We start from the raw sequence: 26,415 nt of genomic DNA, 5'->3' as shown, positions 1-26,415 counted from the left end.
CTCGCTAGTCACTTTACAACAATATGTACAGTCGCTTTTTTCTTTTTAACCGTTTGTTCTGCTATCTTTAGGTTCAAACTGGGTGGAAGAGGAAGCAAAATTATTTTTATTGTGACCTGCCATTGTTATTATCATCATTGGCATTTTGAAGTGATGGACTCACCTTCGGACCGGACTTCAACTCCGACCAAGCCCACGCTTGCCCCACCCCTCCCCTCCATCCAGGTTCCATGATGGCGGCCGCGAGCCACTCAACCAGAAATCCGCGCAAGGCGACGCAGGAACAGTTTGTTCTGAGCGCGCCGCCGTAGCGCGTTTGCGGCCCCCGCCATGCCCATTCTCGCCGAGGCGCGCGCTGCAGTGGGCGGGGCCTCGCGCTCCGCCCGCCGTGCGTCCATGCGTGAGTCCGGCCCCCGCGAGCTCAGAGCCGGCTTCACTTCAGCTGCCTCCTGCGCACCGCCATCGCCGCAATGCTGGTCGTCGGTCTTCGCCGCTGCGCCGCCGCAGCAGCAGTCGCAGCAGCCCGGGCCAGCCCTCGAGGCCTCCTGCACCCCGCCCCGGCCCCGGGTCCCGCCGCCGGTAAGGCTGCCTCTTGCCGCCGTCCGCGTCCGCGTGTCCTTGTGGTGACCTGAGTCTTCGCGGCCACGCGAGGGCAGGCTCGCCCCGCGGCCTAGGTTGCTCTGAGGGCGGGTGTCCGAGCCTAGTGTCCGTTGGCTGCCCTCCCCGCCGCTTCCAGCCGTGGAGGACGCGAGGGCGCGCCCTTGGGGCCTACCTTGGAGCCACTTCCTGGTGCGGGCGCCGTGGATGGTCAGGTGGGGACCTGCTGTGGGCGTCCCGCGCGCGGCCACCCGCTTCCTCCGGTTCCGGTGCCGTAACCGTCCCGCCGCTGGCGCTTTGGCGAAGGTGACAGTGTGCCGTGGGGGGCGCCGCTCCGTGCTCTGGCGGGGAGGCCGGTTGGTGGAGAACACGGCGTGCCTCCTCGTGGGATCTCCATCTGGCGGCTCCGGGTCTGCGCGCTCGTGTGGCCTACCCGGACCGCCGTGCCACGTTTTGACCCTCGGACGTTCACGATAGATCGACGTGTGTGGTCGTGTTCCGAGGACTGCAAGGGAGGCGGAACAGGCCGTGCTGGGGACGTTCCAGTTCCGGGAGTCGGGTGCCCGGACGCGGGGAGACCGTATTGTGTGCTTCACTGCGGGGCACGGAGACGTGTTGCTGGGCCCTGTCCGGTGCTTTTCTCCCGTGGGTGCCCGGTGACCGCAGCGCAACACTTAACTGTCGTCGCACTTTGACCTTGAACCATGACGGTCGCGTCGGCGGCATCCCTCGGCCCCGGGCGTGCAAGTGTTAACAGAGTGACGCACAAACTCAGAGCTAGGAAGGTTTTCTGGGCTGTTTGGGGTGTTTTAAGTAGACCCTTCAGCCCTGAAGGAATAGGTTTCGCTCCATTCAGCCTCGACTTTATCTTCCTTAACTTATAGAACGGTGAGGCTGGCATATTGCGGAGCCCCTCATTTTTATATGAGGTAGCTGAAGCCCCTCTCGGGAAACTGGCTCCTTCATTAGGGGTGGAACCACGTTCTGCTTCTTAGCCATGGTGCCTTTCAAAATATCCTGGTGTTTTATTTGTGAGGTTTTGTGTGTGTTTGTTGTTGGGTTTTTTCCTATCGACACATCTTGGGGAGGTTTTTATGATCTTCAAAAGAATTGTTATATTCTGCAGTATCCCTTAGCGTTCTCTTTCCACTCTTGAATGTGATTCATAAACAAAAAAAGGAGTATTGTAGGTGTTTGTCCCGTACACGGAAATATTTGCCACAAGGAGTCCGTATTGCTTAACAGTTGTGGCTGGCTAGTTACTAGCTGTTGTAACCTTGGATGTGTTAGTTAAGCTTTAGACTTTGTTGCTTCATTTTAAGTCAGGACAATATTTGGTAGTTGTGAGGTATAAGTGGGATAAAGTAACTCTTTTTAGCACCTTGTCTGGCATTCAAGTTTAATACATACTTGCTTTACTAGGGTACATTTCCCTTTTGTATATTATAGGTTGGGATTTATTACCAGTGTGATACTGAAGAGGTTTTTGTGCAGTTGAAAGTCAGAAAGAATTAAGGTTCTTGGAAGAGATTGATCCAAGGTCAAATGAAAGTACTGGAAAGAACTCTGGGGTTAACCTGAGGGGCCTCAAGTTTGCTCTAGTTAAGTAGCAAACTAAATTCCATATTTGGTCTGTGAAGAAGCCTCCAACTTGAAACAAGTGTTTTCCACTAAACGCTGCATTAGATAATTAAAATGTTTTCAACAAAGGCTAGATTCTGTAGTCAACCCTTAAAACCTACGCAAGTCTGACTCCTACATCCTTACCCTGATGATTTGGGAAGGATGGGAGGAGTTTTTCTCTTCCCCTTTCTTGGTGCAGGGCTGAATTTAAGTGGCACTTTTTATCACCTTCCAATCATCTTTTCTGTACCACTACCACATTTCTGGGCTTCTAGCACTTGGGCCGCCCTGAGGTCCACTTCTGCTTGCACCTCAGTAACTCTGCCTTTGAGTTCGTTCATGTACTCTCTCTATTAATGACTCTTTTCCTTTACTCCTAGAATAACCACCAAAATGTTCATTCTTTGGGCCTTGTTCCAGCGGATTAGTTATTAAAAGGAAGCCTTCCTAAGTTTTGTTTTAGTTTGTTTTGTTTTGTTTGAGAGATGAGAAGGGGGAGAGTTACTTCACTTTAGTTCATTGATTACTTCCTGTGCCTTGATGGGGGTAGAGGTGGAGGTCAAACTGAGCTTGTGACCCCATACTCAGTTCAGCCACCTTGAGCTTCAAGCCAACGACCTTTGGACTCAAGCCAACCACCCTGAGAATTTGAACCTGGACCTCAGGGTTCCAGCTCGACGTTCTATTTGTAGAAATGTCCCAGTTTTTTGTTCTTGTTCTTTTTTACAGCTGCTTTTCTCTCTCTCTCTCTCTCTCTCTCTCTCTCTTTTTTTTACTCTTGGTCCTTTAGGTTGTATGAAAGCACTGAGCAATTGTGTTCTAAAATATATACTTTGCCTTACAAGCCTCAAAGCTAAGTGGAAAGGTTATACTTAAATAGGGTCAGTGGTGGGGAGGGTTAGAATGCCTACTGTTTACCTAAAAATCTAAATGTTAAGCATATGGGGGCATGTTAATAACTATGAGAATAGATCCTATTCTGCCCGTTACTGGAATTAGGAATATAATTTAAACAACGTGTTAGGGTCATTTTGCTTACCTGGAAGGGATGTGTGCCCCTGGTGCATGCTTAGTGTCTATATTTAGGACATTGGGTGCGTCTTATACAGTGGTTGTGGATTTTTTTTTTTAATTTTTTTTTTTTTTTTTACTTTATTCATTTTTTAGAGAGGAGAGAGACAGAGAGAGAGAGAAGGGGGGAGGAGCTGGAAGCATCAACTCCCATATATGCCCTGACCAGTCAAGCCCAGGGTTTCGAACCAGCAACCTCAGCATTTCCAGGTCGACACTTTATCCACTGCGCCACCACAGGTCAGGCGAGTGGTTGTGGAATTTCAAATGCCACAAATGGAAGTAAGGATGAGCAATATATGAAAACTGATTTGTCATCAGACACAGATGAAGACACGCTAATGGATAGGAGTTTTGACAGTGATGAGGAGTTGTATGAATTTTATGGTGAATAAAATTTGAGTTCAATAAATTTATGTAATATTTTCTTTTTCAAATTTCAGGCCCCCAAATTAAGGTGCATCTCGTACATGGGGAAATACAGTAGTAGTTTTGTGTAAGGCTTTTTTTTTTAAAATAAAATCAGTTTGTAATTTGCCCCCCCTCCCCCAAGGAAGATAAACACATTACTGAAGATGCTCCATTGATCTCCTTGACTAGGAAGTGCAGTTGCTGGTCATCTTTTTCACAGTTACAAAGTTGTCAGTCATCTGGTGAAATCTGTGCCCAGCAGTGAGTAAAAGAATTGGTTATCATGACCTGACCTGGCGGTGGCGCAGTGATAGAGCATCAGACTGGGATGCAGAGGACCCAGGTTTGAAACCCCGAGGTCACCAGCTTGAGCCCAAGGTTGCTGGCTTGAACAAGGGATCACTCAATCTGCTGTAGCCCCACGGTCAAGGCACATATGAGAAAGCAATCAATGAACAACTAAGGTGCCACAACAAAGAATTGATGCTTCTCATCTCTCTCCCTTTCTGTCTGTCCCTCTCTCTCTGACTCTCTGTCACTAAATAAATAAATAAAATAGAAAAAAATAAAGAATTGGTTATCATGAAACCCTTTTCTGGGGGGTGGTAATAAAGGTATATTTAGTAATTACCTCTGGGGAGGGAATACATGTGTTTAATTTTTTATTATGTAAATACTAAGAAGTGGAATTACTGAATGGCATAGTAGGTATGTGTTTAACTTGGTAAGAACAGTCTTCTGAAGTGGTTGTATCGTTTTACATTTGCTTTTTAAGTATTTAGTTAAGGATAACTTTCGTTTTTGAAAAAGGAAGTGTAAAAATTTTTGGTAAGCGTGGATAGGATTGCTGTGATCTGTGCTTCTGATACATTAAGTTTGAATATTAGTCTTATAAGAATTATTAAACATCCATATTGGGGGTTTTTTTGTTTTGTTTTGTGGTTTTTTTGTTTTGTTTTAGAGAGGAGTGGGGGGGAAGGGGAGAAGCAGGAAGCATCAATTCATAGTAGTTGCTTCCTGTATGTGCTTTGACCAAGCAAGTCCAGGGTTTCAAACTGGCAACCTCAGTATTCCAGGTTGTCACTTTATTCACTGTGCCAGGCGATATTCATATAGTTGTGGTTTTTTTTTAATTTTTATTTATTTATTTTTTAAAGAGACAGAGAGTGAGTCAGAGAGAGGGATAGACAGGGACGGAGAGAGATGAGAAGCATCAATCATTAGTTTTTCATTGCGCGTTGCAACACCTTAGTTGTTCATTGATTGCTTTCTCATATGTGCCTTGACCACGGGCCTTCAGCAGACCAAGTAACCCCTTGCTGGAGCCAGCGACCTTGGGTTCAAGCTGGTGGGCTTTTCCTCAAACCAGATGAGCCCGCACTCAAGCTGGTGACCTCGGGGTCTCGAACCTGGGTCCTCTGCATCCCAGTCCGACGCTCTAGACACTGCGCCACAGCCCGGTCAGGCCATATAGTTTTGATTAAATGTTTGCACTTACCAGATAGTTTTAGGTCCAGACAGCCTTTTTTTTTTTTTTTTTGGTCATAGAAATGAAAGGGTGTCCAATTCCAGTTATCCACATGTCCACTTCATTCTGGGCTCATACTGTGGAGGTAGTTTAGTCTCTGGTAAGATTGGGACTTATGCTGTGGTCCAATCTGACTAATGACTGGTATTTTGGTATAGGTGCAAATGGTAATTCAAGTGAAAATTCTTTTGCTTAATCTAGCAGTGACAGTCCATCTCCAGAACTGACTGGTTTGACATCTTTTCATCCTTTTCTGTTTTGTTTCTTTAAAAAAATTTTTTTAGCACTTTCTCTTGCCAGTTGTGGCATTTCAGAGGATACTTAGAATCCAAAGGTTTCTCTGTAGGATTGTTTTGGGGGGGTTGTTTGTTTTTTAGATTTTATTTATTTATCTTTTTTAGAGAAAGGCAAAAGAAAGAGAGAAGGAGGGAGGAGCAGGAAGAATCAGCTCATAGTAGTTGCTTGTCCTATGTGCCTTGACTAGGCAAGCCCAGGGTTTCAAACTGGGGACCTCAGCTTTCCAGGTGAACGCTTTATCCACTGCACTACCACTGATCAGGCTTGTTTTTTGTTTTTGTTTTGTTTTTGATAAGCCTTTAAAAATAACTGGAGAGTAAACCAAGCTTGTCTAACTTATCTAATGAGAAATGCAATTTGAAAAGTGTTTTATTTCTATAAATTATACTACACTTGATCTTAGCCAAAAGGCTGAGAAGCAATTATTATTTCTATAAACTATGATTTCTATAAATAAAAGATCAACTAAGACATTTTTAGATAAGGATTACTTGATGGCTACCATTTATTGAGACCTATTTGCTAAGTCCGAGGCAGTGTTACCTGGCCTTCATTACTTGCTTTCTTTTTTTGTTTTTAGTTGATTTGAGAGAGAGAGGAGAGAAGAAGGGAGGGAGGGAGGAGAGAGATGAGAACCATCAACTCATAGTTGCTTCATTTTAGTTGTTAATTGATTGTTTCTTTTATGTGCCTTGATGAGGAGGGGGTGGGGAGAGGCTCAAGCTGGCAACCTTGGGGTTTTGAACCCAGGACCTCAGCACCCCAGGTTGACACAGTCCACTGTACCACTATTGGTAAGGCTCCTGGCCTTCATTTTTAATCGTCATAATTTGCTAAAGTAGTGGTATCACTCCCTATTTTACAAATAAGGAAAATAAAACTTGAGTTAATTAGTGGTCGGATAATTAGGCTCTGCTGCTTCCAAAACCTAAGGGTAAAGTTACCTTCTTCCCCTCCCCTACTATATAGAGCAGGGGTCCCCAAACTTTTTACACAGGGGGCCAGTTCACTGTCCCTCAGACTGTTGGAGAGCCAGACTATAAAAAAAACTATGAACAAATCCCTATGCACACTGCACATATCTTATTTTAAAGTAAAAAAACAAAACGGGAACAAATACAATATTTAAAATAAAGAACAAGTAAATTTAAATCAACAAACTGACCAGTATTTCAATGGGAACTATGCTCCTCTCACTGACCACCAATGAAAGAAGTGCTCCTTCTGGAAGTGCGGCGGGGGCCGGATAAATGGCCTCAGGGGGCCGCAGTTTGGGGACCCCTGATATAGAGGCTGTTTAGAAAGAACCCAGATTTTCTAACTCCTAATTCAGTGAGTGTTTGACAGGCAGTAACTAGAATGGAAAGGCTTTTCATGTCGTACTACAAAGGGTTTAATGACTGGGGGTTTTGGTTTTTTTTTTTGTTTGTTTGGGTTTTGTTGACAGAGAGAGGGATAGATAGGGACAGACAGGATGGGAAAGAGATGAGAAGCATCAGTTCTTCCTTGCGGCACATCAGTTGATCATTTATTGCTCTCTCATTTGTGCCTTGACTGAGGGGGCTACAGCAGACCAAGTGACCCCTGGCTCAAGCCAGAGACCTTGAGTTCAAGCTGGTGAGTGAGCCTTGCTCAAACCAGATGAGCCTGTGCTCAAGCTGGCGACCTGGGGGATTTGAACCTGGGTCCTCTACATCCCAGTCCGATGCTCTATCCACTGCGCCACCACTTGGTCAGGCTGTCTTGTTTTCTTGAAATCTCACTTTTTAGAAATCTTATAAATTAGAAATTAATACTCTTGCTTATTATAAAAATTTAGATATTGTGGAAATGTATAAACAAATAGTTTTTCCTTGCAAACATAACCAATGTTAACAATTTTAAGTTGGCACTACACATTGGATGGTGAGCATAAACATACATCTATAGTACTTTTTGTCCTAATTTTCTTTGCTTTTGTTTTTTTTTGGTTTTTTTGTTTGTTTTTTTTACAGAGACAGAGAAAGGGATAGATAGGGACAGACAGACAGGAACAGAGAGAGATGAGAAGCATCAATCATCTATTTTTCGTTGCGACACCTTAGTTGTTCATTGATTGCTTTCTCATATGTGCCTTGACCGCGGGCCTTCAGCAGACCGAGTAACCCCTTGCTTGAGTCAGCAACCTTGGGCTCAAGCTGGCGACCTCGGGGTCTCGAACCTGGGTCTTCCGCATCCCAGTCCGACACTATCCACTGCGCCACCGCCTGGTCAGGCTCTTTGCTTAATTTTTAAGATTTTTTTTTTTTATCAATACATAAGATTTGTTTTATTTGACCTGCTGAATAATTTTTCTACTGTGACATGTAGTTGATTCAAAACTTAATGCGTTTAATGTATTTAATACCATGGAACTGTGCACTTAAAATGGTTAAGGTGGTAAATTTTATACTATGTATATTTTAACACAATAAAAAGGAAACAAAAAAATCTTAATGTATTGACATGATATGTCAAGTACTACTTTTGTCCATTGAAGTTATTCTTTCTCCCTTGTAGCTATCCAGTCAGTTTGCTGCTACTCCCATGGGTCACATGAGACAGACGAGGAGTTTGATGCTCGCTGGGTGACATACTTCAACAAGCCAGATATTGATGCCTGGGAATTGCGTAAAGGTAATGGGAAAAGGATTGCTAAGTAGTCTATTTTGTCTCTTCTGGTATAGGATTATGAACTACTTTGTAGTCTTCCACTACTTTTTTTAAAGCAACTATTTTGAAATCATGCATCGTGTTAACAGAGTACTCTCATGCAACTTGAAGTTAGGAAATAAAGCTTTTGTAATGAATGTTTCCTGTAGAACAGGGTTTAAAGCAGATACAGTTGACATTTTGGGCCAAGTAATTCTTTGCTGCAAGGTCTGTCCTTTGTATTACAGCATGTTTAGCAGCATCCCTGGCTTCTACCCACTAGGTGCCACTACCACTTCTCCCCCATCCCCAGGTGTGACTACTAAAAATGTCTCCCAGGGGATCACTTCTGATTGAAACCACAGGCCAAGGTGAGCAAGAGTTAATTTTTGTATCTTTTAGATAATTTAGGCAAGAAGTCATTTGTTTTTTCTCCCCTCTTGGTTATAATTTGGGTTTTTTGTTATTTTTATTATGTTATCATTTGTCTTGTCCTGAATAAGTGTCCGAAGTAAGTAACCTAGAACTTAAATTTTTCCTAAATTTTTAGATGTGCAGTTAACAGGAGTGAATAGCATTAATGTAACTTGTCTAACAGATAACTTATTTTAAGTGTAGGCATTTTATCTTGGACCAGTCTCTATGACTGTATTCTAGCATTATAGTTACTGGTGTCCTTTGTTTAAATATTTTAAAGTAAAAGCAAGAAATCTAAGTGCTTCAGTCTTCTCTGTAGTAATGTAATCACTCCATTTTGCTTCAACCAAGGAAATTCTTACTAAATAATTTTGAGAAGTAATGAAAAGAACAGAAGTTCTGTACTTCTGTTAAGTCCATGCATTGATGTTTCTTTGTGTCTCTGTTCATTTGACCTTCATTAACTCTGGCTCCTTTAGCATTTCTCTGGTGGTTTTTAGATTATTTTCCAATCAAATTTATTTTAAAATAAAAGTTTGATTGCACACATTGTACTAAGAGTTAAAGATACCAGTTGAAAATGACCCTCTTGCCTGACCAGGCGGTGGCGCAGTGGATAGAGCGTTGGACTGGAATGCGGAGGACTCAGGTTAGAGACCCCGAGGTCGCTGGCTTGAGCAAGGGGTCACTCGGTCTGCTGAAGGCCCACTGTCAAGGCACATATGAGAAAGCAGTCAATGAACAATTAAGGTGTTGAAACGAAAAACTGATGATTGATGCTTCTCATCTCTCTCCATTACTGTCTGTCCCTGTCTATCCCTCTCTCTGACTCTCACTCTGTCTCTGTAAAAAAAGAAAGAAAGAAAGAAAAAGAAAATGGCTCTCTTATTTGAAAAGAAACCAGCAAATTATTACAAAAATTGTGTTTGCATTGAAAGAAATTCTTGGGGTTGGTTTGTTTGTTTTCTTCAATCTGCAGGCTACTGCATAGTTCTTTCCACTAATTCATTGTAGAAGAGCTACTATGATCTTTTCATCTAGAATTTGTTGGAAGTAAATTCTCTCATTTTGTAGATAAGAGAATAGAGGCCCGATAAGGTTCCAGGACTCAATTCCAATGTGTGTGTGGAGGCTTCTGCACACCAGCAAATAAATCTGGATGCCAGCAGGGGGTCCAGAAATTCAACTCAATGTGGCATTATCTTCCCTACCTGGAAGTAGAATCTGCTTCCACAGGCTCAGTCTTATAAGATTACTTTCCACATTAGAGGCTAGTTGCAAGCCCAGGTTGTTCATCTGTGCTTCTGACCTGCCAGCTAGAAATCAGAATTCCCACAACCCCCTCCTTGGGTTCCAGTTGCTCTCAGAACTCAACCTGTTTACTCAGTAGAGTATCAATTTATTACAAAGCTTATTAAAGGATACAAATCAACTGCTAGATTAAGAGATAAATATGGTGAGGTCCCAGATGAAAATGCTTCTGTCCTCATGAGCTTGGGACTTGGCAGAGTAACTTATGGAAACATTCTAGTGCCCTAGCATGGAGACTCTCCAGAAAAGGACCAAGGGCCTGGCCTGTGATTTCTATGGAGACTTCTTTACCTAGTCACAATTGACGAAGTCTTTGGCCTTTGGTGATTGTCAACCTCAGGCTCCTCTTTCTTCCCTGGAAATCAGGGTGGGACTATAAATTCCAATTTTATAACCACAGGGTTGTCCTGTGCTGGTGATCAACCCCACTCTTGGGTGTGGGGATCCGAAAGTTAGCTCCTCAAGAAATTCCAAGGGGGTTGGGAGGTTCTGTGCCAGAAACAGCGACATAGACAAAATATACATTTACTATAAATCACAGTATCACAAGCCAAACAGACAAGATCACATCTATGTGTCAGTTAAAATATAGGTAACTAAATTACAGTTTTACATGAGCTGTTCTAGCCTCAGCAATCAGACAAGAAGAAGAAATAAAAGGCAGTCAAATTGGAAAAGAAGAAGTAAAAATATCATTATTTGCTGATGATATGATACTGTACATAGAAAACCCTAAAGTCACAGTCAAAAAACTACTGGACCTGATAAATGAATTCAGCAAGGTGTCAGGATATAAAATTAATACTCAGAAATCAGAGGCATTTTTATACACCAACAATGATTTGTCTAAAAGAGAAATTAAGAAAACAATCCCCTTCACTATTGCAACCAAAAAAATAAAATACCTAGGAGTAAATTTAACCAAGGAGGTTAAAGACTTGTACTCGGAAAATTATAAAACATTGATAAAAGAAATCAAGGAAGATACAAACAAGTGGAAGCATATACCGTATTCATGGCTAGGAACAATAAACATCGTTAAAATGTCCATATTACCCAAAGCAATTTATAAATTCAATGCAGTTCCTATTAAAACACCAAGGACATTCTTCAAAGATATAGAATATTCCAAAAATTCATATGGAACCAAAAAAGAACACAAACAGCCTCAGCAATCTTGAAAAAGAAGAATAAAGTGGGTGGGCCTGACCAGGCGGTGGCGCAGTGGATAGAACGTTGGACTGGGATGCAGAGGACCCAGGTTCGAGACCCCAAGGTCGCCAGCTTGAGCGTGGACTCATCTGGCTTGAGCAAAAAAAACCTCAATAGCTTGGACCCAAGGTCGCTGGCTCGAGCAAGGTTTACTTAGTCTGCTGAAGGCCCGCTGTCAAGGCACATATGAGAAAGCAATCAATGAACAACTAAGGTGTCGCAACGAAAAACTGATGATTGATGCTTCTCATCTCTCTTTGTTCCTGTCTGTCTGTCCCTATCTATCCTTCTCTCTGACTCTCTCTCTGTCCCTGTAAAAAAAAAAAAAAAAAGAATAAAGTGGGTGGTATCACATTTCCAGATGTCAAGTTATATTACAAGGCCATCGTACTCAAAACAGCCTGGTACTGGCATAAGAACAGGCATATAGATCAATGGAACAGAACAGAGAACCCAGAAATAAACCCCGCACCTTTATGAACAATTGATATTTGACAAAGGAGGTAAGAGCATGGAGTAAAGACGGTCTCTTTAACAAATGCTGTTGAGAGAATTGGACAGCTACCTGCAAAAAAAAAACTAGACCACCAACTTACACCATTCATAAAAATGAACTCAAAATGGATAAAAGACTTAAATGTAAACCGTGAACCAATAAGCATCATAGAGGAAAACATAGGCAGTAGTAAGCTCTCTGACATCACTTGCAGTAATATATTTGCTGATTTATCTCCACGTGCAAAAGAAAAAAAGGAAAGGATAAACAAATGGGACTATATCAAACTGAAATGGCCCCTCTTTTTAATTTGACAGGGATGAACACGCTTGTTGGCTATGATCTGGTTCCAGAGCCCAAGATCATTGATGCTGCTCTACGGGCGTGCAGACGGCTAAATGACTTTGCTAGTGCTGTTCGTATCCTAGAGGTTGTCAAGGTCAGTGAAATAATGCTACAGTTGTTCTGCAAGATCTGTGGTGTGTTGATTAGGTGTCAGCATATTCTGAATTTTTTCATGTATTAAAATACCTAAAATTAGTTCTTATATAGCTAGAGGAAATATACATAGCAATTAATTTTTTTGGAGTGCAATTTGTTAGGATTTATCCCAGGCCTTAAATATTGTGCTTGAGCCTGACCAGGCGGTGGTGCAGTGGATAGAGCGTTGGACTGGGATGCAGAGGACCCAGGTTAGGGACTCCAAGCTCGCTGCCTTGAGCACGAGCTCATCTGGTTTGAGCAAAGCTAAGCTAACCAGCTTGGACCCAAGGTCTCTGGCTTGAGCAAGGGGTTACTCGGTTTGCTGTAGCCCCACGGTCAAGGCACATATGAGAAAGCAATCAGTGAACAACTAAAGTGTCCAAACGAAAAACTGATGATTGATGCTTCTCATCTCTCTCTGTTCCTGTCTGTCTGTCCCTATCTATCCCTCTCTCTGACTCTCTGTAAAAAAAAAAAGTGCTTGATACTCTGTTTAGCACTTCCATTTGAGAATTTATCTTAAGGATATACAAAGGATTAACTATAATTTATTTTTGTGCTATTTATAATACAAAATTAAATGTTGTTAGTTTCCTAACATGCAACTTCCTAGAAGTATTTATCATTACACATCTCTTTTCTTTTTTTTGACAGAGCTAGAAAGGACAGATAAAGATAAACCGACAGGAAGGGAGAGAGATGAGAATCATCAATTCTTTGTTGCAGCACCTTAGTTGTTCATTGATTGGTTTCTCATATGTGGCCTGACGGGAGGTTGAGGGGTGGGGATGGGGCTACAGCTGAGTGAGTGACCCCTTGCTCAAGCCAGTGACCCCACGCTCAAGCTGGATGAGCCCTTGCTCAAGCTGTTGACCTTGAGATTTTGAACCTGGGTCCTTTGCGTTCCAGTCCAACACTCTGTCCACTGTGCCACCACCTGGTTATGTTACACATCTCTTAACATTGTAAAAATGTGCTTAACATTAAACATATTCGTATTAAACAATTATAGCATGCTAACTGAAGAAAATTATAAAACTGTTTTTATGGTGTGACCCCACCTTACTAAACTATATACTTAAAAGTATAAATGAAATGTAGGCAGACATATTCACCCTCTTGTTTGATTATAGTTTCTAATTTTTCTGTAAGGAGCAAATAAATACATTTTTTAATTGATTGGGGGGGAGGAAATGAGAGGCATCAGCTCATAGTTGCATCACTTTAGTTGTTCATTGATTGCTCCTCATATGTGTTTGACCAGGGGCTCCAGCTGAGCCACTAACCCCTTGCTCAAGTCAGCGACCTTGGGCTCAAGCCAGCAACCTTGAGATCATGTCAGTGACCTCATGCTTAAGCCAGCGACCTCGGAGTTTCAAACTGGGGATCTCAGTGTCCCCGGTTGATGCTTTGTCCACCAGGCAGTGGCACAATGGATAGAGCATCAGACTGAATGCAGAGGACCCAGGTTCAAAACACCAAGGTCGCTGGCTTGAGCCCAAGGTCACTGGCTTGAGCAAGGGGTCACTCGCTCTGCTGTAGCCCCCTCATTCCCTATCAAGACACATGAGAAAGCAATCAATGAACAACTAAGGGGCTGCAATGAAGACTTGATGCTTCTCATCTCTCTCCCTTTCTGTCTGTCCCTGTCCTTGTCTCTGTCACAATTTTTTTTAACAAGGACAGAGAGAGAGTCAGAGAGAAGGACAGATAGGGACAGACAGACAGAAACAGAGAGAGATAAGCATCAATCATCAGTTTTTCGTTGCGACACCTTAGTTGTTCATTGATTGCTTTTTCCTATGTGCCTTAACCGTGGGCCTTCAGCAGACAGTGTAACCCCGCGCTCAAGCTGGCGACCGAGGGGTCTCGAACCTGGGTCCTTCCGCATCCCAGTCCGATGCTCTATCCACTGCCCATCGCCTGGTTAGGCACAAAATTTTTTTTTAAATGAAGAATTTTATAATTTAAAAAATACAACTAAGGATACTTAGAATTATGAAAGGCAGAGGATAGCAGCTTCGCCCTGGCCAGATTGCCCTGTTGTTAGAGCACTGTCCCAATACACAGGTTGCCAGTTTGATCCCAGTCAGGGCACATAAAGGAACAGATTAATGTTCGTTCTGTCGTTCGCTCTCTCTAAAATCAATAAATTTTAAAAATTAAAATTTTTTAAAATTTTATTTAGAAAATTAAATTTAACAGGATGACATTCATCAATAAGAGTACGTAGGTTTCGGGTAAAAAAATAAATAATTTAAAAGATGAAAAAGCCTGACCTGTGGTGGCGCAGTGAATAAAGCGTCGACCTGGAAACGCTGAGGTCGCCGGTTCAAAACCCTGGGCTTGCCTGGTCAAGGCACATATGGGAATGGATGCTTCCAGCTCCTCCCCCCTTTCTCTCTCTCTGTCTCTCCTCTCTCTCTCCCTCTGTTTCTCCCTCTCCTCTCTAAAATGAATAAATAAAATAAAAAGGAAAAAGAAGAGCAGCTTGGCAGTGTCTTAGTCCGTTTAACTTTTAAATATTTGTCCCTGGGAAACCTAGTAACAATACAGTGTGTCCGTAAAGTCATGGTGCTTGACCGGTCATACCTATTCAGTGCAGTTTGATGTGGGCTCACGCACAGATTTTTTAGGGCTCCTTAGGTAGCTATCCCGTATAGCCTCTACAGACTCGTCACTGACTGATGGCCTACCAGAACGGGGTTTCTCCACCAAACTGCCGGTTTCCTTCAACTGCTTATCCCACTGAGTAATGTTATTCCTATGCGGTGGCGCTTCGTTATAAACGTGCCGATATTCACGTTGCACTTTGGTCACGTATTCGAAGTTAGCAAGCTACAGAACACACTGAACTTTCCTCTGTACCATTCACATCTCCACTGGCATGGCCGTGGGCTGCTCCGCTGTATACATGGTGTTACGTCATCATCTGTGCATGTACACATGCTGCCACATCATCTTACAGAAACTGGGAAGGTTTTCCTTTTATTTGGTGCATATTTCACATTTCTATCGTCTTTTGTTGCTTTCCTGTGATCAGTCAAAAGTGCACCATGACTTTACGGACACACTGTATATAGGTGTAATTATGTATTGTGGTGAGTATTTTTGAACATTCTCCTGTCCTAGAAACAGGTGTTCTCTAAGTTTAGCTCTCTATGGAAAGTCATGGTCTCTACCAAAGAAAGTCAAGGTCTGTGAAGGAGAAAGTGTGACATTACTTTATCTACAATGGGTAAGATAATTAAGGGTTCTGTAAGCTATCAATTCATTTAGCACCAGTAGTTCATTCAATTAGTGTCTCAAATTGGAGGCAAATTTAAAAACTTTTCCTCTGTTAACTTAATTATTCCTGTTGCCTGCTGGGCATGTTTAATTCCACAGAATTCTGTCATCACCACCTTGTTTTCCAGTAACTCAGATTTTGAAAAAATGTTTTTCTGGCCCTGGCTGGGCAGTTCGGTTGGTTAGAGCGTTGTCCTGATATGTGAAGGTTGCAGTTTAATCCCTGGTCAGGGCACATACATTAATCAGTGAGTTGTGTTTTTTTTTGTTTTTGTTTTTTTCCATTTTTCTGAAGCTGGAAACAGGGAGAGACAGTCAGACAGACTCCCGCATGCGCCCGACCAGGATCCACCCAGCACGCCCACCAGGGGCGACGCTCTGCCCACCAGGGGGCGATGCTCTGCCCATCCTGGGCGTCGCCATATTGCGACCAGAGCCACTCTAGCGCCTGAGGCGGAGGCCACGGAGCCATCCCCAGCACCCGGGCCATCTTTGCTCCAATGGAGCCTTGGCTGCAGGAGGGGAAGAGAGAGACAGAGAGGAAAGCGCGGCGGAGGGGTGGAGAAGCAAATGGGCGCTTCTCCTATGTGCCCTGGCCGGGAATCGAACCCGGGTCCTCCGCACGCTAGGCCGACGCTCTACCGCTGAGCCAACCGGCCAGGGCAATCAGTGAGCTTTATTGATGGTGGCACAGTGGATAGAGTGTCAACCTGTGGTGCTGAAGTCCCAGGTTTGAAACCCTGAGGTTGCTGGCTCATCCTAGCTGGCTTGGGTGCAGTCTTACCAGCTTGAGCATGCGGTTTCCAGTTTGAATGTGGGATCTTGAACATGATCGCATGGAGGCCCCTCCCCCTGATCAAGGCATGAATGAGAAGCAGTCAATGAACAATGAAAGCGACTCAACCACCAGTTGATGCTTCTCATCTCCCTCCCTGTCTTTGTCTGTCTCTTTCTCTCTCTCAAAAAAGAAGTCAACCAGTGAATGCATAAATAATTGGAGCAACAAACTGATGTCTCTTATCTCTAAAATCAGTAAATTTTCTTTTTCTTTTTTTTTGTATTTTTCTGAAGCTGGAAACGGGGAGAGACAGTCAGACAGATTCCCGCATGCGCCCGACCAGGATCCACCCGGCACGCCCACCAGGGGCGACGCTCTGCCCACCAGGGGGCGATGCTCTGCCCCTCCGGGCGTTGCTCTATTGCGACCAGAGCCACTCTAGCGCCTGGGGCAGAGGCCAAGGAGCCATCCCCAACACCCGGGCCATCTTTGCTCTAATGGAGCCTCGGCTGCGGGAGGGGAAGAGAGAGACAGAGAGGAAGGAGAGGGGAAGGGGTGGAGAAGCAGATGGGCGCTTCTCCTGTGTGCCCTGGCTGGGAATCGAACCCGGGACTTCTGCACGCCAGGCCGACGCTCTACCACTGAGCCAACCGGCCAGGGCCAGTCTAATTTTCTTATTCTCAAAGCACCTTAAAAACCTACTTTGAGTACTGCCCACAAAGTTGTCCTCTTTATTGAACAAATATGTTAACTTAAAAGTAGTTGATTTGGCCTAACTGGTGGCGCAGTGGATAAAGCATCAACCCAGAACGCTGAGGACCCAAGCTGGCTTGGCTGGAGCCCCTCCATTAAGACACATATGAGTAGCAACAAATGAACATCTAAATTAGGTTCCACAACTACGAGTTAGTGCTTCTAATTTCTCCCTCCCTTTCCCTCTCTCTTTCTCTCTCTCTAAAAAAAAAAAAGTGAGTTGTATTCTCTGCTACTGGTCTCTGCCTATGTGATTAAAAGCATTTTCAAGTTTATTTTGTAAGTAAAAATGGCTTTTCCGAGATCTAAACATGAATATTTTCTTTGCCATCAGGACAAAGCAGGACCTCATAAGGAAATCTACCCTTATGTCATTCAGGAACTTAGACCAACTTTAAATGAACTGGGAATCTCCACTCCAGAGGAACTTGGCCTTGACAAAGTATAAACCCAGTGGGTAAGCAGCACACACTAAATAGAATAGAAGCATCTGGAGAGGGTAAAGGAGTGACACTATAGAGTTCTTAGAGTAAGCCTCCTAACGGTCTTGTTAGAAGCTGTGAGCATAGCGATTAAGAGAGTACTGATGGTGGTGACTTTAAGGAGCTAAGATTGTTATTTGTGGTGGTTACTGGTGTAAAGGCAAGTAAAGGTCTCCTTAATCAACAGCTACATACAATATTTCAAGCAGAAAGAATAGCATAGAGAATCAATGTAACCATACCCAGGTTTCAGATAATGATTATTTTGCCATATTTGCTTTATTTTCCCCCCAAGAAATGATTGGTTTCATCTAGAGTTGAAGCCCTCTGGGTATCCTTTCCTCATTCAAGATGTTTATTGTGCATGCTTTTATACATTATTTATTTATTTTTATTAATTTTGAGAGTGTTCCCCCCCCCTCCACATTTCTCTGTCACCCATTCTCCACATCTGCTTATTTTTTAACAGCAGGGGTTTATTGATGTTTTTGTTTTTGTGTGCCCAGGTTAGAATTTAATAGTCAGCTAAATGTACATCAGTAATAAAAATGTACTTGAGCCTCTCCATGCCGTGGTGCAATGGATGGAGCATCAGACTGGGATGCGGACGACCCAGGTTCGACACCCTGAGGTCACCAGCTGGAGTGCGGGCTCATCTGGTTTAAGCATAGCGCACCAGCTTGGACCCAAGGTCGCTGGCTCGAGCAAGGGGTTACTTGGTCTGCCGAAGGCCCACGGTCAAGGCACGTATGAGAAAGCAATCAATGAACAACTAAGGTGTTGCAACGAAAAACTGATGATTGATGCTTCTCATCTCTCTCTGTTCCTGTCTGTCTGTCCCTATCTATCCCTCTCTCTAACTCTCTCTCTGTCTGTAAAAATAAAATAAAATTAAAAACAAACAAAAAATGTACTTGATACTTTGTCCTGTGTGGAAATCAGTTTAGTTAATAAAACTAGCCACAAAATTGTCTGAGTAAGCAGTGTGCAGAAAATCCTTTGTAAAACAAACTATATAAGCAATAACTATTTTTATTTTATTTAACAGATACATAGTGTATATAATTCTTTTTTTATTTCCTTTTGTGACAGAGAGACGGACAGATAGGGACAGACAGGAGAGGAGGAGAGAGATGAGAAGAAGCATCAGTTCTTCTTGCAGCTGTTTACTTCATTGATTGCTTTCTCATATATGCCTTGATGGGGGGGGGGGAGCTACAGCAGAGCGAGTGACCCCTTGCTCAAGCCAGCAACACAGCACTCAAGCTGTTGAACCCACGCTCAAGCTGGCAACCTCAGGGTTTCAAACCTGGGTCCTCCATGTCCCAGTTTGACACTCTTGTCCACTGTGCCACTGCCTGGTCAGGCTATAGTGTATATAATTCTTGATATGTGTCAGGCATAGTTTTAGGTACTGTATAAAAATATTACTTCATTTAATCCTCCTAAACTGTCCTACTTATTATAATATATTACATATTGTATTTAGTATTACATTATTCCCATTTTATTATTTACTGATGAGGAAATTGAGGCATCTTATCCAAAGACAAGGTAGTAGAATCCACATTTAAACCCAAACCGACTGGCTCTATAGTTCATGGTCTTACTATGTTGTATGTCCTGTATAGGCATTATGAGGCTTAAATAAAAGTACCCAAAAAATTATTTGAGGAGCTAATATCAGATCCTTCACAAGATAAAGAACCAGTGATCCTGAATTAGTGAACATTCAGTTTTCCCATTCCTACTGACAGACTAAACAGAAAATGTCTGAGGTTTTACTGTAATTTACTTCTGGGCTTGCTTTTTGGAATAGGAATCTTAATTTTACCTTAGTCCACAACCACTGCTTCTGTGAAGTCAGGTAGCTCATCTTTGTAATATATGAGAAGGTTTTTGTGTATTACTAAAAATTTCTATGAGTACTTGGGAGAAAACTAGGTATTCAGAATAGAAGATTTTCTAGTTATATATTCGAAGCTCTTATCTGTGGTTTATATTTCATAATGGATTTTCTTTTTAAACACTTGGGCTTAATTTGTATTTTATCAAGTAATATTCCAAGGCGTCTAGAAAATCTTTGTTATATAGGGTATATTCTGTTTTGTTTTGGTTTTTTTTGCATTTTTCTGAAGCTGGAAACAGGGAGAGACAGTCAGACAGACTCCCGCATGCGCCCACCAGGGGGCGATGCTCTGCCCATCCTGGGCGTCGCCATGTTGCGACCAGAGCCACTCTAGTGCCTGAGGCAGAGGCCACAGAGCCATCCCCAATGCCAGGCCCATCTTTGCTCCAATGGAGCCTTGGCTGCAGGAGGGGAAGAGAGAGACAAAGAGGAAGGAGAGGGGGAGGGGTGGAGAAGCAGATGGGCGCTTCTCCTGTGTGCCCTGGCCAGGAATTGAACCCGGGACTTCTGCACGCCAGGCCGACGCTCTACCACTGAGCCAACCGGCCAGGGCTTAGGGTATATTCTTGATATAGTAATGTGTTTAAAATTTTTTTAAAGGGTAACTCCCCAACACTTTCCCTTCCTCCCTCCCTTTTTCTGAAGTGAGAAGCAGGGAGGCAGAGAGACTGACTCCAGCATGCACCCAACTGGGATCCACCCAGCAAGTCCACTAGGGGGTGATGCTCCTTTGGAACCAGAGCCATTCTAGCGCCTGAGGCAGAAGTCATGGAGCCATCCTCAGTGCCCAGGCCAACTTTGTTCCTTTGGAGCCTTGGCTGCAGAAGGGGAAGGGGGAGATAGAAAGGACACGGAGAGAGGTGGAGAAGCAGATGGGTGCTTCTCCTGTGTGCCCTGGCTGGGAATCAAACCCAGGACTTCCACATGCCGGGCTGATGCTCTACTGCCGTGGACCAGCGTGGCTCCTAAGAACGGTGCAGAATTAAGGAAACAGACTTATTAAAAAAGATGGGACCAGGAGGACTCTTCAAATGCTGATGGCAATATCTGAGTGCCCCATAGCCCCAGTTTGCTTTATTATAGAGCCATATGCAAATCAAGGAAGTCCTTGATACAAAGTCACACATCTGAGGCTAAAACCAGAACTCTCCCAAGGTATAAACAGGAATCCCCCCCCCCCCCCCCAAGCATAAGTGAAATCAACCAACATCTGAACAAACAAAGTGAGAGGCAGGGCATGTAAATTACTTCCAGCAACATAAGCAAGCAAGTGAAGTGGGTGCAGATACTCAGCATCATAGCCAATATGGAGGTGAAGGGGGGAGAACTTAGCCTTTTGCTAAGCCTGGAATCTACAATGGCTTTTTGCTATTTACAGTCCACAATACTCTACTGGCCAGGGCCTCTCTCTTTCTTTCTTTTTTAAGATTTTATTTATTGATTTTGAGAGAGAGAGAGAGAGAGAAAGGTGGGTGGGGAGGTGCTGGAAGCATCAACTCATAGTAGTTGCTTCTCATATGTGCCTTGACTGGCCAAGCCTGGGATTTTGAACCGGTGATCTCGGCATTCCAGGTTGAATGCTTTACCCACTGCACCACCACAGATCAGGAACCCCAACACTTTTCTGATTGGAAAGGAAGACTAATCCAGGTAGTATCAGGTTCATGAACAACTAAAAGCCACAGACATTCCCTGCAAGGTGAGTGTAGGAAAGGATTAAAGAAGAGCATAGAAAGGGCTACATAGAAGCAGTGATTTTCCTGGGCTGTTGCTGAAGGTTATTTTTAAGGTTTATGCCTTTTCTTTATTTCCTGGCTAATTCTTTATGTTTTCTCTTATAGATGGGCTTCCCAAGGATTTACTGATAATGCTACTTGATTGTAAACAAGCACCTGGAAATACTGATGATAACATATTACCTTATTTGAACATGTTTTCCATTATTGGAGTACCAAACCATGTAATGGTAACTTGGACTTTAATAAAAAGGAAATAAGTTTGAACTGAAATGAAATATTGTTCCATGGATTTGCATTGAAAAGCAGAAAATAAACTATTATAGGGACCTTGGTTTCATCGTTTTGTTGTCATGTGTTGAGAGAACTTTAATTTTCTGGAAACCATCTGACATGAAAGTCTGCTATATAATAAACCTGCTTGGGTGCACTTGCTAGTAAATTAGGCTAAAGGTTATTTATATTGAATTTCCTTGTTGACAGGCCAGCAAACCCTGGGGTGAGGGGATTGGTTATCTGGGGTAGATCAAATTGTGTACCTTCCCAAGACAGGTGAAATCAAGTGTAAAAGCCATCATTAAGATGGTCCTGAGGGTGTGCTGTGGTACCAACCCATCTCAGTGCCCCTCCCCTTCTCTGCCTGTTCTCCTGAGCACTGTGGGGTTACCCATGGGCACCAAAGAATTTACTGTTGTTGACTTGGAGCCTTTCTGCTTAAAGAACTGAGTAAATGGATTTACTTCTAGAGAGAATAAAATAAACAAATCCTGTCTTGCTTTAGAAGCCCCATAAATAGTGGTTATCAGTTGCTGGAAAAGGAGGTTCTAGGCCTCAGTGACTTCTGTGGCCAGTCTGACTGACTGCAGCATCCGAGAACAGTGAATGTTCAGTTGACATTTCAATGTCTTCTCTCCTAAAACCATGTAAGGATATGTCAGTAAATGTGTGGGTAAGGCTTTAACACAAATGACCTTTTTCAGAAGGCTGACTCCTTACCAAAAAGCCCTTTCCCCCCCTATTATAAGAAGTATAAATGTGAAATTTACTGAAACAGCCACGTATATCTATTTAATATGTACTTAGTAGACTGTAGTTCTCAGGTTCAATCCTTCTGCAGGCCAGTTCTTTCCCCTTGTCCCATGTAGTATAAGGTCCCGCTTTGCTGCTCTGTTTTACCCTCCCCAGTGATGAATATGAACATAGTCCTGCCCTTGTAAATCCTAGACACTGGGAGGCAGAGGAAATATTAAACAGAATAATCACAGATAGAGATGTGGATGCCTGATTTGTGGTAGTTTAGTGGATAAAGCATCAACCTGGAATGCTGAGGTCAGTGGTTCAAACACTGGGCTTCCCGGTCAAGGCACATATGAGAAGCAACTGCTCAGAGTTGATGCTTCCCGTTCTTCCCCCTCACCTTTCTCTTTATCCTCTCTCTAAAATCAATAAAATCTCTCTTTTTTTTTTTTTTTTTTTTTTGAGAGGAGACAGCCAGACTGGAAAGAGATAAGAAACAACAGCTCTTAGTTGCAGCACATTAGTTGTTCAATGATTGCTTCTCATTCGTGCTTGACCAGGGGGTACCAGCTAAGCCAATGACCCCTTGCTTAAGCCAGCGACCTTTGGTCTCAAGTCAATGACCATGGGATCATGTCTATGATTCCACACTCAAGTTGGCAACCTTGTGGTTTGGAATCTACCTCAGCATCCCAGAAGTTGATTTTAGGCAATGAGGGAGGAAAGCTCCTGAAGACTGGTTAAGTCCAGAAAATGAAGGGAAAGATGGTGAGGGTTGAAGAAGTTACTGGCATTTTTTTGACATGCTGGAGACTTGACTGCAGAGGGAAAGAACTGGCAGCTAGAAAATGTGGTTACTGGTTCCTTTCCATCCTAAGTTCTGTTGAGATTTCTAAATTTAGTTTTTTGTTTTTGTTTTTTCTAAATTTAGTTTTTATTTAAGTCATTTGTGCTTTTAGAAACAAATGGGTATTGTAGTAAATTTTTTGTAAATACTTCTAAACCCCTTAAAGTTTGTTATGGCAATGCCTTAGACTGCAGAAATAAGTTCTGCCTTTTTTGTCACAGGCTGTGTCTCCTTTATCTCTAAGGTAAGTATGGCTGGCATACTATGGCCCTTGAGCCAGATGTAGCTTACCAGTTCTTGTATGGCTGGCAAGCAAAATACTGTTTTTTACATTTTTAAATGGTTTAAAAATGTATATAAAAATAATGATAGCGCCGGACCAGGCAGTGGCACAGTGGATAGAGTGTCGGACTGGGATGCGGAGGACCCAGATTTGAGACCCCGAGGTCGCCAGCTTGAGCGCGGGCTCATCTGGTCTGAGCAAAAAGCCCACTAGCTTGAACCCAAGGTCGCTGGCTCCAGCAAGGGGTTACTCGGTCTGCTGAAGGCCCGCGGTCAAGGCACATATGAGAAAGCAATCAATGAACAGCTAAGGTGTTGCCATGCCCAATGAAAAACTAATGATTGATGCTTCTCATCTCTCTCTGTTCCTATCTGTTTGTCCCTGTCTATCCCTCTCTCTGACTCACTCTGTGTCTCTATAAAAAAAATATATAGGCCCTGGCCGGTTGGCTCAGCGGTAGAGCATCGGCCTGGCGTGCGGGGGACCCGGGTTCGATCCCGGCCAGGGCACACAGGAGAAGCGCCCATTTGCTTCTCCATCCCCCCCCCTCCTTCCTCTCTGTCTGTCTCTTCCCCTCCCGCAGCCAAGGCTCCATTGGAGGAGCAAAGATGGCCTGGGCGCTAGGGATGGTTCCTTGGCCTCTGCCCCAGGCGTTAGAGTGGCTCTGGTTGCGGCAGAGCGACGCCCCGGAGGGGCAGAGCATCGCCCCCTGGTGGGCAGAGTGTGGCCCCTGGTGGGCGTGCCGGGTGGATCCTGGTCGGGCACATGCGGGAGTCTGACTGTCTCTCCCCGTTTCCAACTTCAGAAAAATACAATATATATATATGATAGCCTGACTGGAGGCACAGTGAATAGAGCCTCGACTTGGACACTAAGGACCCAGGTTTGAAACCCCGAGGTCACTGGATTGATCGCAGGCTCATCCAGCTTGAGTGTGGGGTTGCCCCATTGAGCATGAGGTCATAGACACGATCCCACAGTCGGTGGCTTGAGCCCAAAGGTTGGTGGCTTAAGCTTGAGGTCACTGGCTTGGCTTGAACCCTACCCTCCCCAGTCAAGGCACAAACAAGAAGCAATCAGTGAACAACTCAAGTGATGCAAGTACAGTTTGATGCTTTTCATCTGTTTCCCTTCCTGTCTCAAGAAAAAAATAGATTAAAAATTTGAATGTAAGCCTGACCTGTGGTGGTGCAATGGATAAAGCGTTGATCTGGAATGCTGAGGTCGCTGGTTCAAAGCCCTGGGCTCACCCAGTCAAGGCACTTATGAGAAACAACTATTTGTTGATGCTTCCTGTTCCTCCCCCCTTCTCTCTCATCTTCCCCTCTAAAATCAATAAATAAAATTGTTAAAAAAAAATTTTTTTTAATGTAAGACCTAAAACCATAGGACTCCTAGAATAAAACATAGGCAGTAACCTTGACATTGGTCTTAGCAATGATTTTTGGATCAAACTTGAAAGGCAACAAAAGCAAAATGATCAAGTGGTACTACATCAAACTAAAGAGCTTCTACATAGCAGTGGAAACCATGAGCAAAATGAAAAAGCCTGTTGCACTGGGAAAAACATTTGCAAATAATATATCTGGTAAGGGGCTAATATCCAAAATATATAAAGAACTCAATAACAAAAAACAATCTGCTATGGCCAGATAGCTCAGTAAGTTGGAGCACTGTCCTGATATGCAAAGGTTGCCAGTTCTAGGCCCAATCAGGGCACATACAGAAACAAATCTATGATTCTGTCTTTTCTTCTCTCCCTAAAATCAATTTATCCTGGCCTGACCAGGCGGTGGTGCAATGGATAGAGTCGGACTAGGATGCGGAAGGACCCAGGTTCAAGACCCTGAGGTCGCCAGCTTGAGCGTGGGCTCATCTGGTTTGAGCAAAGCTCACTAGCTTGGACCCAAGGTTGCTGGCTTGAGCAAGGGGTTACTTGGTCTGCTGAAGGCCCACGGTCAGTATGAGAAAGCAAGCAATGAACAACTAAGGTGTCACAACGAAAAACTGATGATTGATGCTTCTCATCTCTCTCCGTTCCTGTCTGTTTCTCTCTCTGACTCTGTCTCTGGAAAGAGAAAGAAAGAGGCGGGGAGGGGAGAGGGAAGAAGGAAGGAAAAGTTAAAAGAAAAATCAATTTAACCTGACCAGGCAGTAACACAGTGGATAGAGCATCAACTTGGGACAGTGAGGACCCAAGTTCAGAACCGAGGTCATTGGCTTGGGCATTGGCTCACTAGAGCTTGAGCACTGGGTTGACAGCTTGACCATGGGATCATCGACATGACCCCATAGGGTCACTGGCTTAAGCCCAAAGGTCCCTGGCTGGTTCAGCTGAAGTCCCCCTCCTCCATCATGGCACATATGAGAAAGCAATCAATGAACAACTAAAGTGCCACAAGTTGATGCTTTTCATCTCTCCTTTACTGCCTGCCTGTTCCTCTCTCCCTCTCTTAAAAAAAATCTTAAAGAGGGGGAAATAGGACATTCATTCAACAGATATGTGATACTATGTGCTAAAAACAAGGGATACACAATAAATAAGACTGCCTGCCCTTGGGGAGCATAAAGCCAAGTAAGAATACACACTAAGTACCTAGAACACTAAACTTCGTAAGGTTACATCGGAGTACCAAGTGCTATTCCAAGCACTTGACAACTTAATCTCAATACAATTAAATAGGTACTATTATTATCCCCCTCTTTTTTATTTATTTTTTTATTCATTTTAGAGAGGAGAGAGAGAGAGAGAAGGGGGGAGAGGGGCAGGAAGCATCAACTCCCATATGTGCCTTGACCAGACAAGTACAGAGTTTTGAACTGGCAACCTCAGAGTTCCAGGTCGACACTTGATCCACTGCGCAACTACGGGTCAGGCTATTATCCCCATTTCTCAGCTAAAGAAACTTAAGACATAAAGATAAATAATTTGCCAATAAGTGGTAACAATAAGAGCAAACAATCTGGATTCAGGGCCCATGTCCAATCATGTGGCAATAAACTGGACACTGATGATGAGGTAAAGTGGGAGGGGTTACATGAAGCCTACTGGTGATAGATTAGGGAGGCAGGAGGAAGCAAAGTAGGGAAATCCAAGGGACTGGATAAAAAGTAAAAATGTATATGCTCAAACTTATTTTACATAGGCAGGCACGAGATAACGTGATAATGAGGGATTTATAGTTTCTGTTCTGGTTGGGTGGCTG

The 26,415-nt window shown here is 43.6% G+C and overlaps 1 protein-coding gene and 1 pseudogene across 2 annotated transcripts; one reads left to right on the top strand and one right to left on the bottom strand.

The window, feature by feature from the left end:
- The first annotated feature begins 265 nt into the window (after positions 1-265).
- On the top strand, positions 266-21,396 carry COX5A (cytochrome c oxidase subunit 5A). 2 transcript variants are annotated; one of them, XM_066342747.1, is made up of 5 exons: positions 351-579; positions 8,066-8,182; positions 11,951-12,072; positions 17,270-17,392; positions 21,168-21,396. In XM_066342747.1, the coding sequence occupies exons 1-4, from the start codon at positions 471-473 to the stop codon at positions 17,381-17,383; spliced, it is 462 nt and encodes a 153-aa protein (XP_066198844.1). In that variant the 5' UTR covers positions 351-470; the 3' UTR covers positions 17,384-17,392; positions 21,168-21,396. The 2 variants fall into 2 exon arrangements, with proteins under 2 accessions (XP_066198845.1, XP_066198844.1); XM_066342748.1 differs by lacking the exon at positions 17,270-17,392 and having other exon boundaries at positions 266-579.
- On the bottom strand, positions 5,814-5,950 carry LOC136377717 (U2 spliceosomal RNA; annotated as a pseudogene).
- Positions 21,397-26,415: the final 5,019 nt, after the last annotated feature.

Source organism: Saccopteryx leptura, chromosome 6 (genome assembly GCF_036850995.1).
Source record: "Saccopteryx leptura isolate mSacLep1 chromosome 6, mSacLep1_pri_phased_curated, whole genome shotgun sequence".
Taxonomy (NCBI): Eukaryota; Metazoa; Chordata; class Mammalia; order Chiroptera; family Emballonuridae; genus Saccopteryx; species Saccopteryx leptura.
The sequence above is the reverse complement of the archived record's forward strand: the minus strand, read 5'-3'. Positions and strand labels throughout refer to the sequence as shown.